This window comes from Phyllobates terribilis, unplaced genomic scaffold, assembly GCF_046119375.1.
Source record: "Phyllobates terribilis strain yellow unplaced genomic scaffold, ASM4611937v1 Scaffold_4__5_contigs__length_816908805, whole genome shotgun sequence".
Taxonomy (NCBI): domain Eukaryota; kingdom Metazoa; phylum Chordata; class Amphibia; order Anura; family Dendrobatidae; genus Phyllobates; species Phyllobates terribilis.
In genome coordinates, this window is record NW_027362764.1 from 234,674,639 (window position 1) to 234,691,993 (window position 17,355).

Sequence of the window (17,355 nt, forward strand, 5' to 3'; positions counted from 1 at the left end):
ATCATTCAGATAGATGTCTAGACCAAAGGTTTCCAGCCGAACATTGCCCAGAGTATCGTCCAGGCATTACTGGTTTGCACGTTTACCATACAGCATCATAGTGCCATCTCTACCCCAGCTATGCCCAAGAACCCAGTTATCCACATGATGTAAAGGAAGATGAAAGGCATCAAACCAGACCACCTTCTACAACGGCTCTGTACTCAAGTTCTGATGCATGCATGCCCATTGTAAGTGCATCGTAACAAGAGATTAAACGTGCACAGCAATGTTGTTTTTTACATTGCTGTGCATTATGTTAATTTTTTTATGGAACTTTTTGGGGCAAAATCCACATAAAAGGATGTGTCCTTCGGGTATGTGCACATTAATTTTTTTTTTGTTCGCTTCTAATGGAAACTACTTCAGGAAACGCTCCTTCTTCTGGGAGTTTTTGAAAGAATATTTCACTTCCTGAAGCGTTTTGGAAATTTTTCTGTGAAGTGATTTTAGCAGCCTTTGGATTGAACGGTGCATAATTTAAATTCTATCAGGATCTGCTTCAAAAATGGGACATACACTTACTTTTTTTTCCCACCAGGAGATTTTCAAAACCTGAAAAGAAAAATAAAACGCTTAAAACACTGGACATATGTGTCCAAAATAACAGCTGGGGGGTTCGAACAGATCCCACCACTGTCACCAGTTTCTTAGAGGAACGCAACTCCGCTGTCTCCAATCATCAGGACAATTAGACAATTGACTGATGAATGATGGACGTGGCTGCTTAAACTACTAGGCAGGTTATTGGGGAACTCACAGTTAGCATATGGTATATATGGAATATATTGTACATATATATATATGTGTACAGTGCCTACAAGTAGTATTCAACCCCCTGCAGATTTAGCTGGTTTGATAAGATGCAAATAAGTTAGAGCCTTCAAACTGCAAACGAGAGTAGGTTTTATGAACAGAAGCATAAATCTTACAAACCAAAAAGTTATGTTGCTCAGTTGAATTTTATTAAATTTTAAACATAAAAGTGTGGGTCAATTATTATTCAACCCCTATGTTTAATATTTTGTGGAATAACCCTTGTTTGCAATTACAGCTAATAATCGTCTTTTATAAGACCTGATCAGGCCGGCACAGGTCTGTGGAGTTATCTTGGCCCACTCCTCCATGCAGATCTTCTCCAAGTTATCTAGGTTCTTTGGGTGTCTCATGTGGACTTTATTCTTGAGCTCCTTCCACAAGTTTTCAATTGGGTTAAGGTCAGGAGACTGACTAGGCCACTCCAACACCTTGACTTTTTCCCTCTTGAACCAGGCCTTGGTTTTCTTGGCTGTGTGCTTTGGGTCGTTGTCTTGTTGGAAGATGAAATTACGACCCATCTTAAGATCCTTGATGGAGGAGCGCAGGTTCTTGGCCAAAATCTCCAGGTAGGCCGTGCTATCCATCTTCCCATGGATACGGACCAGATGGCTAGGCCCCTTGGCAGAGAAACAGCCCCACAGCATGATGCTGCCACCACCATGCTTGACTGTAGGGATGGTATTCTTGGGGTCGTATGCAGTGCCATCCAGTCTCCAAACGTCACGTGTGTGGTTGGCACCAAAGATCTCGATCTTGGTCTCATCAGACCATAGAACCTTGAACCAGTCTGTCTCAGAGTCCTCCAAGTGATCATGAGCAAACTGTAGACGAGCCTTGACATGACGCTTTGAAAGTAAAGGTACCTTACGGGCTCGTCTGGAACGGAGACCATTGCGGTGGAGTACGTTACTTATGGTATTGACTGAAACCAATGTCCCCACTGCCATGAGATCTTCCCGGAGCTCCTTCCTTGTTGTCCTTGGGTTAGCCTTGACTCTTCGGACAAGCCTGGCCTCGGCACGGGAGGACACTTTCAAAGGCTGTCCTGGCCGTGGAAGGCTAACAGTAGTTCCATAAGCCTTCCACTTACGGATGATGCTCCCAACAGTGGAGACAGGTAGGCCCAACTCCTTGGAAAGGGTTTTGTACCCCTTGCCAGCCTTGTGACCCTCCACGATCTTGTCTCTGATGGCCTTGGAATGCTCCTTTGTCTTTCCCATGTTGACCATGTCTGAGTGCTGTTCACAAGTTTGGGGAGGGTCTTAAATAGTCAGAAAAGGCTGGCAAAAGAGATCTTTAATCCACACATGTGAAGCTCATTATTCTTGGTGCCTGAACTACTTCTTAATACTTTAGGGGGACCAAACAGAATTCTTGTGGTTTGAGGGGTTGAATAATAAATGACACTCTGAATTAACTTTTAACGTTTTTAAAAAAAAAAAAAAAAAAAATTTGCTGCAGTGCATTTCCCACTTCCAGGCTGATCTACAGTACAAATGTCACAATGCCAAGTTAATTCCGCATGTGTCAACCAGCTAAATCTGCAGGGGGTTGAATACTACTTGTAGGCACTGTATATATATATATATATACACAACCCGGTACGGTCACTACCAACTCCACAATAACAAAAAGAACTACAGCTGCCACCAACACCAATCATTTATACAGGCCGATTGGACACCCGTTACAGGTAGTGTATGGCTCCAGGGGTGCGGTTTACAGAGCAAGAGGAACAGAGATATTAAATTTTATATATTTAATCCAGAAAGGTAGGCAGTGTTTATAAAAAAATACACAAAGATTATACAAAATGGGAATAAAAAAATACAGTATAAACAATTACATAAAATAACATTAATAACAAAAGAAAATGACTAAACCTGATGTCACGGAAATGGATCAGAGCTTAGCGGAGGGAGGTACTACTTTGGAAAACGGACAGAACCCATAGCAAACTGTACCTTCTAGGACTGACAAATGACCAAACCCAAATTCACATTAGCTCGGTGAGCTCATGTGATGTCATGGGATGTGCTACGTCTTTTAGGATATGTGCCCACGATGCAGAAATGCTCCGGATTTTTCCTGAGCCTTTCTGCATCTCCCTGGCAGAAAAAACGCATGCGGATTGTACATGCTTTTTTCCTGCCAGGGACAAGCGGATGTGAAGCGTTCTTCACATGCATTTCCGCATGCGGGTTGACAAGCGCTTTCCAAGCGATTTTAGCATCACTTGGAAAGTGCTTGACAACTTGGTCACACTATATAAATCCATGCAACCGGCATGGATTTATATAGTGTAACCAAAAGAATGGTAAAAAATAAAAAATAAATATATACTTACCTTCTGATGGCCCCCGGAGTCTTTATCCGATGCGACCTGGCTTGCCGGCAGCTCGCGGTAGACTAAAGGACCTGCCGACGTCAGCGGTCGCGTGACCCGTTGCATGACTAAATGACGTCATGGCGGGTCCTTTTCAGACCATCGCGAGCTGCCGGCAAGCCGAGATGCATCACCAAGGACACCGGGTGCCATCAGAAGGTAAGTATAATGTTTATTTTTTATTTTATTCTTTTTTTTACTGGTTCTATGGTACCCGGGTCCAGAGGAGAGTCTTCTCTTCTCTTCTCCAAACCCGGGTACCATCCGCACATTGAAACGCATGGAATCCGCATCTGCAGATGTAGTGATGCGGATTCCATGCGTTCCAATGCAAGTCAATGGCGACGAAAACTCCGCATTTACGCAAAATAATTGGTAGTGCTGCGGATTTTTCCTCAATGATAATCTGCAGCGGAAATTTCGCAGCATGTGAAAAACACATGCGGATTATCATTGGGAAACATGGCAGACTTTCTACCAAGCGTTTTTTAAGCGTTTCTGCAGCGGAATTGCCACTGCGGAAACGCTTAAAAAACGCATAGTGGGCACACAGCCTAACACTGTTATGAGATCCCTAACTTTCAGGATACCTTGACTCCTGGAGGTCCCAGGTGGCAGTTATTGTCATCATATTTCCTATTGCAATTTTACCTTTGTATAGAGATGAAACATGGCAAGGATAGCATCATCCATCGGACCAATATTAAAGAAGTTGTCCACTACTTTGTCCACTACTTTATATGAACCCCCCAATGTATCCCCCCGGGGCCCAGAATTGTTTTTGTAAATAAATACCTTGCGATACCTTTTCTGCCTCTGAACGGCGCTATTGCTGGCCGCTCAGAGGCATTACGTGACCCATCACTGATGTTACGTCAAGTGAGGAGTGACATCAGTGACGCGCTCCCAGCAGTGGACTCTGGGCTGTGGGCGGGGTTACCCCATGCATCACACCCAGCATCCACTGCGTGTTTTCCCAGTGAATGAGGAGAGGGTGTGATGCGCAGGGTAACCCCACCCACAACCCAGCAGCCACTGGTGGAAAGCGGAAGAGGGACCCTCGGCTGCAGCCTGGATTTGTGACGTCAGCGGATGTCAGAGCCGGCTGCAGCCGGGGGTCAAGTGATGCCTGTGAGAGGCCAGTCATAGCACCGCTCACAGGCAGAATAGGCACCACGAGGTATTTAGAGAAACACTTATGGGCCTTGGGGGAGTACATTGGGGAATCATATAAAGTAGTGGACAACCCCTTTAAGTTGGAGGGGTTAGATTAGCCTTACGGTGATGTGAGTGAATGCATTATTTTCGTCCTATTCGACGCTGGAAATATATCTCTCATAAATATCGAATTGATGCAAAACCCCAATATGCGAGTGTCATGTCATGCTACTACAATGCAATTTTTCTCACATAGCATCCATATGACATACGTATGCAATGCGTTATTTTTCTCTGCAGCTATTATTCTACATTCATTAACATTACCATTTCCAGCGTTCTGTTTAGAATGCTAATATATCCGTAAAAATTGTGCGGCATACAGATGGCCCATATGCCGTCCTTTTTTTTTCTCGCACCCATTGACTTACATTGGTGAGTCTCGTCCGATATACGTGCCCACTTGCTGCATGCTGCTGTTTTATTTTCTCATCCAGATTCCAGCTGAGAAAAAAATCGCAGATGAGCACTAAATCAATGAATAACATTAGTCAGAGTGCAATCCATTTTTTTTTTATCGGATTAAACTCGTCTAATTTATACACAGATTAGTATGAGCCCTTAGTGTCTGACTCTCAGAACAAATCTCCTGTTGTCATTACCTGTTCATTACAAGAGGTCCCTACTTCAGTGGAGGTTGAAGTGTCATCTCCCACTTCCCCAGTTATAATTAGCTTTTCTCTTCCCTGGCTATAATTAATCCCATATGTTCAAAGTGAGGGTGATATATCCCCTCTCTGGAGATGTCTTTATGGATTTTAATTTTCCTGTATGACAATATGAACAGCAAAGTGCTTTATAAAAAAAAATGAATACTAAGAGTCGGCCACTTTTAGGCATTTTTCATGCACCGCGCCTGCTCCAACATACGCCTCAGAAACCTGCACGCACATAATCTTATGAGTGCACTGTAGATTCTAGGGACAACTATGGGACAATGACTGAAATCAGTACTGCAAATTGCTCTGTCACACTGCATTATATATATAAAAAAATCCATCAACATGATTATGACCTGAGTTTGTTTTAACTTGTTGGCAGGTTTTATTAAAACTAAGCCCTATTAAATCAATTTATAATATTATACATTTATGACCAAACCAAAGTAGAGATTTTCTGCCTATTACACAAGAAATCTGACAGACTGTGGGCGGCCTGCCCTTACATAACATGGCCGACCCGTCTCCAGTGCCTACGTCATGCGACCTCACTCGGTCACATGGTAAAACAGGAAGTAAGTTCCGAGCTATTCAATGTTGTCCACCTGGGGCTGCTGCGCGGCGGCCGGGCTCTTGGGGGCGCTGTCAGCCTCCTCCGCTAAATTTGCCCTGGGTGCGGATTATATGAAGAACGTGTGTGAAGTTGCAGCAGGGGAGCGGGCAGAAATCTGCGAGTGGGTGAGTGGCCGCCTGCTGGCGTGTTCTGCGTGGAGAATTCGTGTACTGCCAGCAAATCTACATCTATTCCTGTGTATGAAGTGCTGATACACTCAGTCTAAGTAGTTATATGTGTGACCGGTTGTAAAGAGTTAATACTGACCATCCTCTAAGCGCCGTAGTCTTGTTCTCATAAATAAAGTTATTGAAATGTAGTTTATAATAATATTGCCCCAAAATTATCTATTTCATGAAATCCTGTTTATTTTCTTCCAGAGCTCTGGGACAACAGACTTTATATAATCCGGGCTCCCCTAGGTGTGCCCGGATGACTGTGCCGCCATAGGGCGTCGCCTGGGTGTGCCCGGATGACTGTGCCGCCATAGGGCATCGCCTGGGTGTGCCCGGATGACTGTGCCGCCATGGGGCGTCGCCTGGGTGTGCCCGGATGACTGTGCTGCCATAGGGCGTCGCCTGGGTGTGCCCGGATGACTGTGCCGCCATGGGGCGTCGCCTGGGTGTGCCCGGATGACTGTGCCGCCATGGGGCGTCGCCTGGGTGTGCCCGGATGACTGTGCCGCCATGGGGCGTTGCCTGGGTGTGCCCGGATGACTGTGCCACAATAGGGCGTTGCCTGGGTGTGCCCGGATGACTGTGCCACAATAGGGCGTTGCCTGGGTGTGCCCGGATGACTGTGCTGCCATAGGGCGTCGCCTGGGTGTGCCCGGATGACTGTGCCACAATAGGGCCTCGGTGTGCCCGGATGACTGTGCCACAATAGGGCGTTGCCTGGGTGTGCCCGGATGACTGTGCCGCCATGGGGCGTCGCCTGGGTGTGCCCGGATGACTGTGCTGCCATGGGGCGTCGCCTGGGTGTGCCCAGATGACTGTGCCACCATGGGGCGTTGCCTGGGTGTGCCCGGATGACTGTGCCACAATAGGGCGTTGCCTGGGTGTGCCCGGATGACTGTGCCACAATAGGGCGTTGCCTGGGTGTGCCCGGATGACTGTGCTGCCATAGGGCGTCGCCTGGGTGTGCCCGGATGACTGTGCCACAATAGGGCCTCGGTGTGCCCGGATGACTGTGCCACAATAGGGCGTTGCCTGGGTGTGCCCGGATGACTGTGCCGCCATGGGGCGTCGCCTGGGTGTGCCCAGATGACTGTGCCGCCATGGGGCGTCGCCTGGGTGTGCCCAGATGACTGTGCCACCATGGGGCGTCGCCTGGGTGTGCCCAGATGACTGTGCCACCATGGGGCGTCGCCTGGGTGTGCCCGGATGACTGTGCCACCATGGGGCGTCGCCTGGGTGTGCCCGGATGACTGTGCCACAATAGGGCGTCGCCTGGGTGTGCCCGGATGACTGTGCCACCATGGGGCGTCGCCTGGGTGTGCCCGGATGACTGTGCCGCCATTTGCCCTCAACCCTCTATTTTTATGATATGGCACAGTACCATATTGCTGGCTATAACCCTCCTTTGAGCTCACCAGACAGCACAGGTTGGCGTGCCAGGGGTTATTGGGGCAAAATCTGCTCTCGTCACTGTTTGATCCTGTTCACATTGCATTTCTGCATTGTATCCGTGTCTTTGTCTGAATCTCTGAGAAGCAGAATCCTGAATGGAGCTATGGAATACTATCACGCAGACTGGGCTCAAATTTATTTATTTATTTTTCTGAAAGGTTCCATCTTTTTAGACAGGCGCAAGAAATAAACAGCGATTCATCAAGCAGTCTACACCAGTTTTCCAAGATAAATATTCTTGAAATGTCTCTACAGTGCCTACAAGTAGTATTCAACCCCCTGCAGATTTAGCTGGTTTGATAAGATGCAAATAAGTTAGAGCCTTCAAACTGCAAACGAGAGTAGGTTTTATGAACAGAAGCATAAATCTTACAAACCAAAAAGTTATGTTGCTTAGTTGAATTTTATTAAATTTTAAACATAAAAGTGTGGGTCAATTATTATACAACCCCTATGTTTAATATTTTGTGGAATAACCCTTGTTTGCAATTACAGCTAATAATCGTCTTTTATAAGACCTGATCAGGCCGGCACAGGTCTGTGGAGTTATCTTGGCCCACTCCTCCATGCAGATCTTCTCCAAGTTATCTAGGTTCTTTGGGTGTCTCATGTGGACTTTATTCTTGAGCTCCTTCCACAAGTTTTCAATTGGGTTAAGGTCAGGAGACTGACTAGGCCACTCCAACACCTTGACTTTTTCCCTATTGAACCAGGCCTTGGTTTTCTTGGCTGTGTGCTTTGGGTCGTTGTCTTGTTGGAAGATGAAATTACGACCCATCTTAAGATCCTTGATGGAGGAGCGGAGGTTCTTGGCCAAAATCTCCAGGTAGTCCGTGCTATCCATCTTCCCATGGATGCGGACCAGATGGCCAGGCCCCTTGGCAGAGAAACAGCCCCACAGCATGATGCTGCCACCACCATACTTGACTGTAGGGATGGTATTCTTGAGGTCGTATGCAGTGCCATCCAGTCTCCAAACGTCACGTGTGTGGTTGGTACCAAAGATCTCGATCTTGGTCTCATCAGACCATAGAACCTTGAACCAGTCTGTCTCAGAGTCCTCCAAGTGATCATGAGCAAACTGTAGACGAGCCTTGACATGACGCTTTGAAAGTAAAGGTACCTTACGGGCTCGTCTGGAACGGAGACCATTGCGGTGGAGTACGTTACTTATGGTATTGACTGAAACCAATGTCCCCACTGCCATGAAATCTTCCCGGAGCTCCTTCCTTGTTGTCCTTGGGTTAGCCTTGACTCTTCGGACAAGCCTGGCCTCGGCACGGGAGGACACTTTCAAAGGCTGTCCTGACCGTGGAAGGCTAACAGTAGTTCCATAAGCCTTCCACTTACGGATGATGCTCCCAACAGTGGAGACAGGTAGGCCCAACTCCTTGGAAAGGGTTTTGTACCCCTTGCCAGCCTTGTGACCCTCCACGATCTTATCTCTGATGGCCTTGGAATGCTCCTTTGTCTTTCCCATGTTGACCATGTCTGAGTGCTGTTCACAAGTTTGGGGAGGGTCTTAAATAGTCAGAAAAGGCTGGCAAAAGAAATCTTTAATCCACACATGTGAAGCTCATTATTCTTGGTGCCTGAACTACTTCTTAATACTTTAGGGGGACCAAACAGAATTCTTGTGGTTTGAGGGGTTGAATAATAAATGACACTCTGAATTAACTTTTAACGTTTTTAAAAAAAAAAAAAAAAAATTTGCTGCAGTGCATTTCCCACTTCCAGGCTGATCTACAGTACAAATGTCACAATGCCAAGTTAATTCCGCATGTGTCAACCAGCTAAATCTGCAGGGGGTTGAATACTACTTGTAGGCACTGTATAAATATTGTGACACTTTTGTTGTTTTTACAGCGGACCCATCCAATTTATTAAACAGTGTGCGGAGCTCTGACCGGAAATACCATGGAAGCGCGCGCACGCACGTACTTGAATAAGCTTGATTTTCTTTTAAACAGACTCAATTTGCAATCTGAAGACATCCCCCAAATAAAAAATGATATTCGTAAGATATCTCTTGTAGGACTCCGCTCACATCTGCATTGCATGTTCCATTAGGATCCTTTTCTGCAGATTCCCTCATTTTGGCAGGACATAAAAAGAACAGCAGGTCAAAATGACTGACATCCTAATGGAAACCCCACAGACCCCTTATAGTCATGAGGATTGGTATGTCATATCTGTCATCTGATGGATCTGTCACTTTTGTTATTTTCCTTTCTATATACTGAAACTGGAAAACTAATATTCTGGTGCATATGTGAACATTGCTTGTGTGGTATTGTGATATCCCCCCCCCCCCCCCCGGCAGGAGACCTGAGCAGCAGGATGTAGGAGCTGAGGGGATCAGTGCATAAGTACACTGTTTTTTTTTGTTGTTTGTTTTGTTTTTTTATACTCTTGGGGCACAATTTAAGAATAAATTAAGGAGTGGACAACCCAACCTCTTTAAGGGTTTCCCCCAATTTATTTAGAGAATACATGGAATAACTATATGTAGAGGTCTGGGAGTTGAACTCATTAGTCACACAGGGCAGAAAACAATGAGCAAAAGACCCATATGGCCTTGTATGAGAATGCAGTGCAATGCAATCTCCTTATTACTGGCTCCATTTAAATATGAACATTTATCTGTATCATCTTCTACAATTGATGCTGAGGACTGCTTATGCCAGCTGGTGCCCCCCCCCCCCCCCCCGCTCCCCATTCCCCCAGAAAAGGAAGTGGCTGCAGATGAAGACTGCAAACTGGTATAGTTGACTATGATTCTAACCTGGCATATGCCCTTACACCATGTCACACATAATTTGGGCTGTTGTGGATATCCCCCTGCTGCCTGATCCCCTGAATCACTGTGTTTGGCCAAGATCTGTATTTCCCTCACAGCAGTGTTTTATACAGCAGTTTCTATGAGGGTCCATGTAGGACCATACTTACTATCCTGCACATTTTTGTTCTTGGAGGGCCTAGAAGTGTGACATCACCATCACATGACCATTGCAGCCACTTATTGGCCTCAGTGGTCCTGTGCTGCTTAAATTTATGAACCCTCTGTGGCCAATTATTAGCCACAGTACAACAGGAGCAGGAGAAGTTGTCATAGGTGTATCAGATTTGACAGACAGTCATTCTGGATCCGGCAGGCAGTAGAAAGTCACTGCGCTTGGCCTTGCAGACACCTTCTTGATCCTTTCATCATCTGTCCCTTTCCAGGACCCAGCGATGATCTCCACCTTCTGCTGCTAATTAACACACCCTTGCTAGATCTTTAAATACCCTCAGTTTCTCCAGAGAGTCACTGGTGATAGAGTAAATTCCTCTGTTCAAGTCTGGAGCTCTAGCAGTCGGCTAGATTCTTCTTGGAGTTCCTTTGTGGATTGTAGTCGTGATGTTTCTGGTGTCTTCTCAAAGCTAAGTTTATCCCCTTGTCTGTTTCCCTTGTTTGTCTTTAGTTGCAGTGGGGCTGACTAGTACTCACCACCCCCTCCCTTCCTAGGGCCTAGTTCTAGGGACTGCCAGGGCTATTGTATCCTGCTCGGCGATAGGTACGGAACCTATTTACGGACGATAGGGGAGTCAGGATGTTGTTCGATTTGACTAGGGGTCTCCACTTTCCCTTTCCCTAGTTGCTGGGCTCCCCCCCCCCCCACCCCTTTTCCCGCCGTCGTACGCTGGGTCCTTCCCATACCTAGCATGACAGAAGTCTCATGTATAGTAATATCCATGTGACTTGTAAAGTAGGTTGCACAGGTTATTAATGCAACATCTGGTACATGAGTCTGTAGACAACTCTTTCCTCACATACCGAGTGCCTCGGTCACCTCTCTCAGCCTTCCTTAGTTTCCGCAGCTTCTGAACATGTCATACTGATGCTTTTTATATGTTAGTAACTGCTTTGAGGGTTTGTCCGCTATATTTTTTTATTTCAAGAGAGCCAATGGTGGTCCTAAAATAAAAAAATACACATTCTCAACTTCTGGATCCGTACATTTCCACCACACTACTGTCTTTGGCTCCTACTAGTAACCTCGCGTTTTCTTTTAGCGGGCAAAGGCACATGGCTACCGCAGGCAGTATTGCGTAGGAAGGGTGATGGCACATGAAATCTAATTTTAATTTTCCTTATGAATCACATTTTCACCATGTTGTATACTTTGTGGCGACATGAAACACAGAATTAACTTTTTTCTATGTCTGTGGTGGTTTTAGGTCCACTTCATCCTCCGCCTGGGCTGTGCCGGACTGGTGTTTGCGTTTAATGCTGCCATGTGGACCTTCTTTGCCAAAGCTTTAAGATATTCTTCATCCTCAGCTGCTGCCACTGTGACAACCACCGCCTCAAATTTTGTGTCTTCGGTGGGTATTTCTGTACTCACAAATGTAGATACTGCTCACGTTAAACGGTAAGGCTAGGGCTACATAGGAACTTGTCGTTGTGCAACCTAAGATCGCAGTGTTGTGCTACTAGATTGCAAATAATGTTAGGAAATATGGTCACATTGCAACTCGCAAGGTGCCGCTGCTTGACATTCAGTGCAAATCTAGTTCTGCTGGATTTTTGTGCAATCCCATTCACTATCATTAGTCTCAAGTGTCTGGGTAACATTTGTGATCATAATGATGTGTGGCCACAACCTAACCTGACATGTCATTTGAATAGTCACATTTTAATACCTTAAAAATGTTATAAAGCAGAGGTGTATCTAGGCTTTTCTGGCACCCAGGGCAAGAGTTCAGTTTGCCCCCCTCCACCTCCATTCCCCCCAGCACATATGCGATTTGCACACTTAGTCACGTGCCGACGAGCTGCTCTGCCTAATTCTCAATGTTCAGTGAAAAACTGAGAGAAGCAGAAAGAGAAGCTCGTTGTTACGTGACTGTAAGTATGAAAATCGCATGTGAGTGAGGTATCCATGTGATAACTGATGGAACCTGCAAGCAGAGCTGAATCCTGACAGTGAGGATATAACACGCTGTTAGGATTTGCTACAGGGCTTCATTTTATAATTAAAGGGCTTGTCCAGGTTTGAGATGAAAGTCTGCAGTCACTCTGTGACCACAGCCATCTGAATTCTCACAGCGCATGCACTGCACACTTTTAGGATTCTGCCTTGCAAAAGTATGTGATTTGTATACTTCTGGCCACATTCTGACTAGACGTGTCTGGCCTCGCTCAATTCATTGTCACTGAGTCAGGCCACGCATTTCTAGTAAGCATGTGAACGCATGTATGCAAATCGCTGACAGCATGCAGTGAGCACTGTGAGAATGCAGAAGCCTGCGGCCACATAGAATGACTGCAGACTCATCACAAACTTAAACAACCACTAACATAAATAAAAATATGAGAATTAGTATCACAAATAACATTTACATCCAGGTACCTGATAGATGACAATGTCTCTGGAGTCGTTCTTTCTTCTTCTTCTTGTCCAGACGTCATGATGACTTTTCTCATACACACCTCGTCTCTGCAGCACATCCCCACACGATACCCTTAAAGATAGCCGTGTCATTATAATGCTCCTGAATAAAAATATCTGCCCTACGCTGAGCCCCTGAATAAATAATTGCCCCTCACTATATTCCCTGTACAAAAATATGACCCCCACACTGTCCCTCTTATAGTATATGCCCTTCACACTCACCCCTCCTTGGCCTACTGTCCCTGCCTGGCTGTGCCCTTACACTGTCCCCCCATGCTACACCCCCAACACTATTCAGTCTCTATTCTGTGCCCACTCGCACTTTTCTCCCACCCCATTATTTCCCCCTCCCCTCCTCCTCATTCTGTCTTCTCTCTCACATTCCTGCTAACCATACTGTCTCCTCGTATACTTACCCTCACACACCCCCAATTCTCCATACTGTGTCTGCACACATCACATCACCCTCGCTCCCCATACTGTGTCCGTACGCACCCATTATCCCCATTCTGTGTCTGCACCAATCACCCACACAAAAAATCTCCCCCACACTAAATCCCCCCCCCCAGCAATATAATAAATCTTCCCCAGCAATATAATAAATCTTCCCCAGCAATATAATAAATCTTCCCCAGCAATATAATAAATCTTCCCCAGCAATATAATAAATCTTCCCCAGCAATATAATAAATCTTCCCCAGCAATATAATAAATTTTCCCCAGCAATATAATAAATCTTCCCCAGCCATACAATAAATCTCACCCGAGCAATATAATAAATCTCCCCCAGCCATACAATAAATCTCACCCGAGCAATATAATAAATCTCCCCCATCCATACAATAAATCTCACCCGAGCAATATAATAAATCTCCCCCATCCATACAATAAATCTCACCCGAGCAATATAATAAATCTCCCTCCAGCCATTCCATAAATCACCCCCCCCCATAATAAACCACCCCCTAGCCATACCATTAATCACTCCCCATAGCATAAATCACCCCCTAGCCATACCATTAATCACTCCCCATAGCATAAATCACCCCCTAGCCATACCATAAATCACCCCCTAGCCATACCATAAATCACCCCCCCATAGTAAATCTCCTTCCAGCCATACCATAAATCACCCCCCCATAGTAAATCTCCTTCCAGCCATACCATAAATCACCCCCATAGTAAATCATCACCCCCAGCCATACCATAAATCTCCCCCCATAGTAAATCACCGCCCAGCCATAGTGTAAATCTCCACCCTTCCCCTCCATAGTAAATCACCCCCAGCCATACCATAAATCACCCCCCCAGCCATACCATAAATCACCCCTCCTATAGTAAATCATCACCCACAATGAATCTTCACCTCCATTCCATCTTCGGTGTCTTCAGCTATGAAGCACAGAGCACTTTCCACCAATGTGCGCCTATGCAGCTGTAGCGCCGGTGAGTGACGTCAGCAGCGTGATCACATGACCTGATCATGCTGCTGGCGACGCTCTGATCGTTAGAGCTTCAATTGTGCTCGCGACACCCTGCTCGGAGAACTGCCGACTCTCAGTCCGGGGGTCAGCAGAACGCAACCGCCGGGGGTGACACATCGGACCGCCATAGTAGGCAGCCCGACTGCGCCCCCATGCTGGCTGCGCCCGGGGCACATGCCCTGGCTGCCCCCCCTTCTAGATACGCCTCTGTATAAACTGAAAGATACAGGAAGTATAACTGTTAGCCAAAGGCGTATCCCCTCCATCAACACACAAACATTCACTGGCTACCAGGGACTTTTAGGCAGTGCTTATCTTATTGAGCAACAAAGAATCATACTGCAGGTGAAATAAGTATTGAATGCATCACCAATTTTCTACGTAAATATATTTCTTTCCCTGTGTGATTTATCATTATTACACATAACTTAATTTATGGACATCTATTGTTTGATTTCTTTGCCTGTGTTGATTGGATGAGTTGTCACTGACATCTGGTGAGAATTTCATGTCAATAGCACCTTTAGAAATATATTTACTTAGAAAATCGGTGACGTGTTCAATACTTATTTCACCCGCTCCATGTATTGAAATCCAGATTTTCAATCCTATCATGCATAAAGATTGGTATCTCATATAATGAATCTCCTTCACTCAGTCTTGCAGTGGGCAGATGAATCTGAGGCAAGTACAGCTTAGTGAAGTCCAGGAACCCAATTCTAGCATGGCTTCAAATGGCGAAGCCATCATTTAAGCTACCGTATATACTCGAGTATAAGCCGAGGTACCTAATTTTACCACAAAAGACTGGGAAAACTTATTGACTCGAGTATAAGCCTAGTGTGGGAAATGCAGCAGATACTGGTAAATTTCTCCATCCTGGTATGCATGGCCCCCTCATCCCTCACACCCTTCAGTCCTGGGGTGCATGGCCCCCTCACACCCTTCAGTCCTGGGGTGCATGGCCCCAATAACTGCACACACAAAAAAAATAAACACTAATATTCACCTTCCTTCCTCCCCTCTGCTCCAGCTCTGCGGTGTCCCGTCGGCATCTGAGCAGCGCATGGAGTCACGGTATGCATTCTCTTTAGTAGCGGGCACTGTCAGGAGCCGCGGCTCAGCGCCCCACCGTGCCCGCTACTAAATTTCCCTTTAGCAGCGGGCACACGAGGTAGCTGCAGCAGCAGCGGCTACCGCGTGTGCCCGCTCTTCCGCCGCCGCACACACCCCCCCCACTATCCACCAACTCAATTGCTATATACTCGGGTATATACCCAAGTTTAAGCCGAGGGGGGATTTTTCAGAACAAAAGGTGTGCTAAAAACTCGACTTATACCCGAGTATATACGGTATATGGACATAACTACTGCACAGGAACAGTACTGCCAATATAATTATTCAGAAATAATAAGCATGTGGAGGGGGTTAAAAAAACAACAGATCTTTTTGTATATTTTTTCCCTCCCTTTATGATCAGTTCCTGATACCAAGAAGGTATAGAAGTCCTTAGACAATTCATTGTAATAATCTGTTTATTAGAAAGGTCATCGACGTTTGGGATTTTTATTGTCTTGTGAATTATTGATAAATATCTATATAATCTTTTCAACAGGCTGTCCTTGGCAAAGTTCTGTTTGGAGAATCGCGTGCCATGCTGTGGTGGGTCGGAATTTCTATTACACTCTGTGGATTGGTTTTACTTCACACGTCTTCTTCACAGACAGAAGATACAACAAAAAAGGAGAGCTAACTTACAATAGACATCTGAAACTAGTGTTATCTATTACCATGGACTACCAAAACCGTTATTTTCCATACATTGCTCTAAGGCCATCTGTGAAACGTGAACTGCGCTCTGATCAGGAGACCCCACTTGACCAATAAGTCTCTATATCTGAACTAACTGCCTCATATATGTCTATACGAGCATGGCCCGTATTTCACAGATGTGTGAAACCGGCCTACTGCGAAAGAATCTCTGCTAAAAAACACTAAAATATGTGCTGTATTTCACAGTTGGCTTTAAATGGACATTGATGTCCCTGAAATTATTGCAGTGATTTAAGCTATAGACTGCTACTACATTTTTATTCATGGTCTGCACTGTATTTTTTATCATTATTATAAATTTGGTTAGAGCCATTTAATCACACATCCTCTCTTCTCCTGCTGTTTATTATTCCCCTTCCGTTCAGTAGAGAGGTTTACCTTTGTCAGAAATCAAATGGACAGACTTAATTTTATAGGAGTAGAGGCAAAACTGGACCATAACTTCTTCCAGCAATTACTATATTTTCTGTATGTGACCTGTTTCTGTATCTGGTATGTTTCTTTTATGGAAGTAAAGTTAATTTTTTACCATTTTTTTTTTTTTTCTGTTTCTACAAAGATCTTACCTAATAATTTTACACACATTAACCCCTTAAGCCCCGGAGCATTTTTCGTTTTTGCATTTTCGTTTTTGCTCCCCTTGTTCCCAGAGCCATAGCGTTTTTATTTTTTGGTCAATATGGCCATGTGAGGGCTTATTTTTTGCGGGACGAGTTGTACCTTTCAACGCCATTACTAGTTTTATCATATCCTGTACGGGAAAACGGGAAAAAAATTCCAAGTGCGGTAAAATTGCAAAAAAAGTGCAATACCACAGTTGTTTTTTATTTATTTTTTTTACCATGTTCACTGAATGCTAAAACTGACCTGCCCTTCTTATTCTACAGGTCATTACGAGTTCATAGACACCAAACATGTATAGGTTCTTTTATATTTAAGTGGTGAAAAAAAATTCCAAAATTTGGTAAAAAAAAAAAAATAAAAAAATAGCGCCATTTTCTAAGACCCGTAGCGTCTCCATTTTTCGAGATCTGGGGCTGGTTGATGGCTTATTTTTTGCGTGCCAGGCTGACGTTTTTATTGATAACATTTGGGGTAGATCCGATGTTTTGATCGCCCGTTATTGCATTTTATTGCAATTTTGCGGCGACCAAAAAACATAATTCTGGCGTTTAGAATTTTTTTCTCGCTACGCCGTTTACCGATCGGAATAATTCTTTTTTTATATTGATAGATCG

General features: G+C 45.1%; 1 protein-coding gene across 2 annotated transcripts; it reads left to right on the forward strand.

Moving 5' to 3' along the window:
- Positions 1–5,667: 5,667 nt before the first annotated feature.
- TMEM42 (transmembrane protein 42) lies at positions 5,668–16,648 on the forward strand. 2 transcript variants are annotated; one of them, XM_073678154.1, is made up of 3 exons: positions 5,668–5,859; positions 11,584–11,777; positions 15,900–16,648. In XM_073678154.1, exons 1-3 carry the CDS (start codon positions 5,716–5,718, stop codon positions 16,045–16,047), a joined length of 486 nt encoding a protein of 161 aa, XP_073534255.1. In that variant the 5' UTR covers positions 5,668–5,715; the 3' UTR covers positions 16,048–16,648. The 2 variants fall into 2 exon arrangements, with proteins under 2 accessions (XP_073534255.1, XP_073534257.1); XM_073678156.1 differs by having other exon boundaries at positions 11,584–11,730.
- The last annotated feature ends 707 nt before the right edge of the window (positions 16,649–17,355 follow it).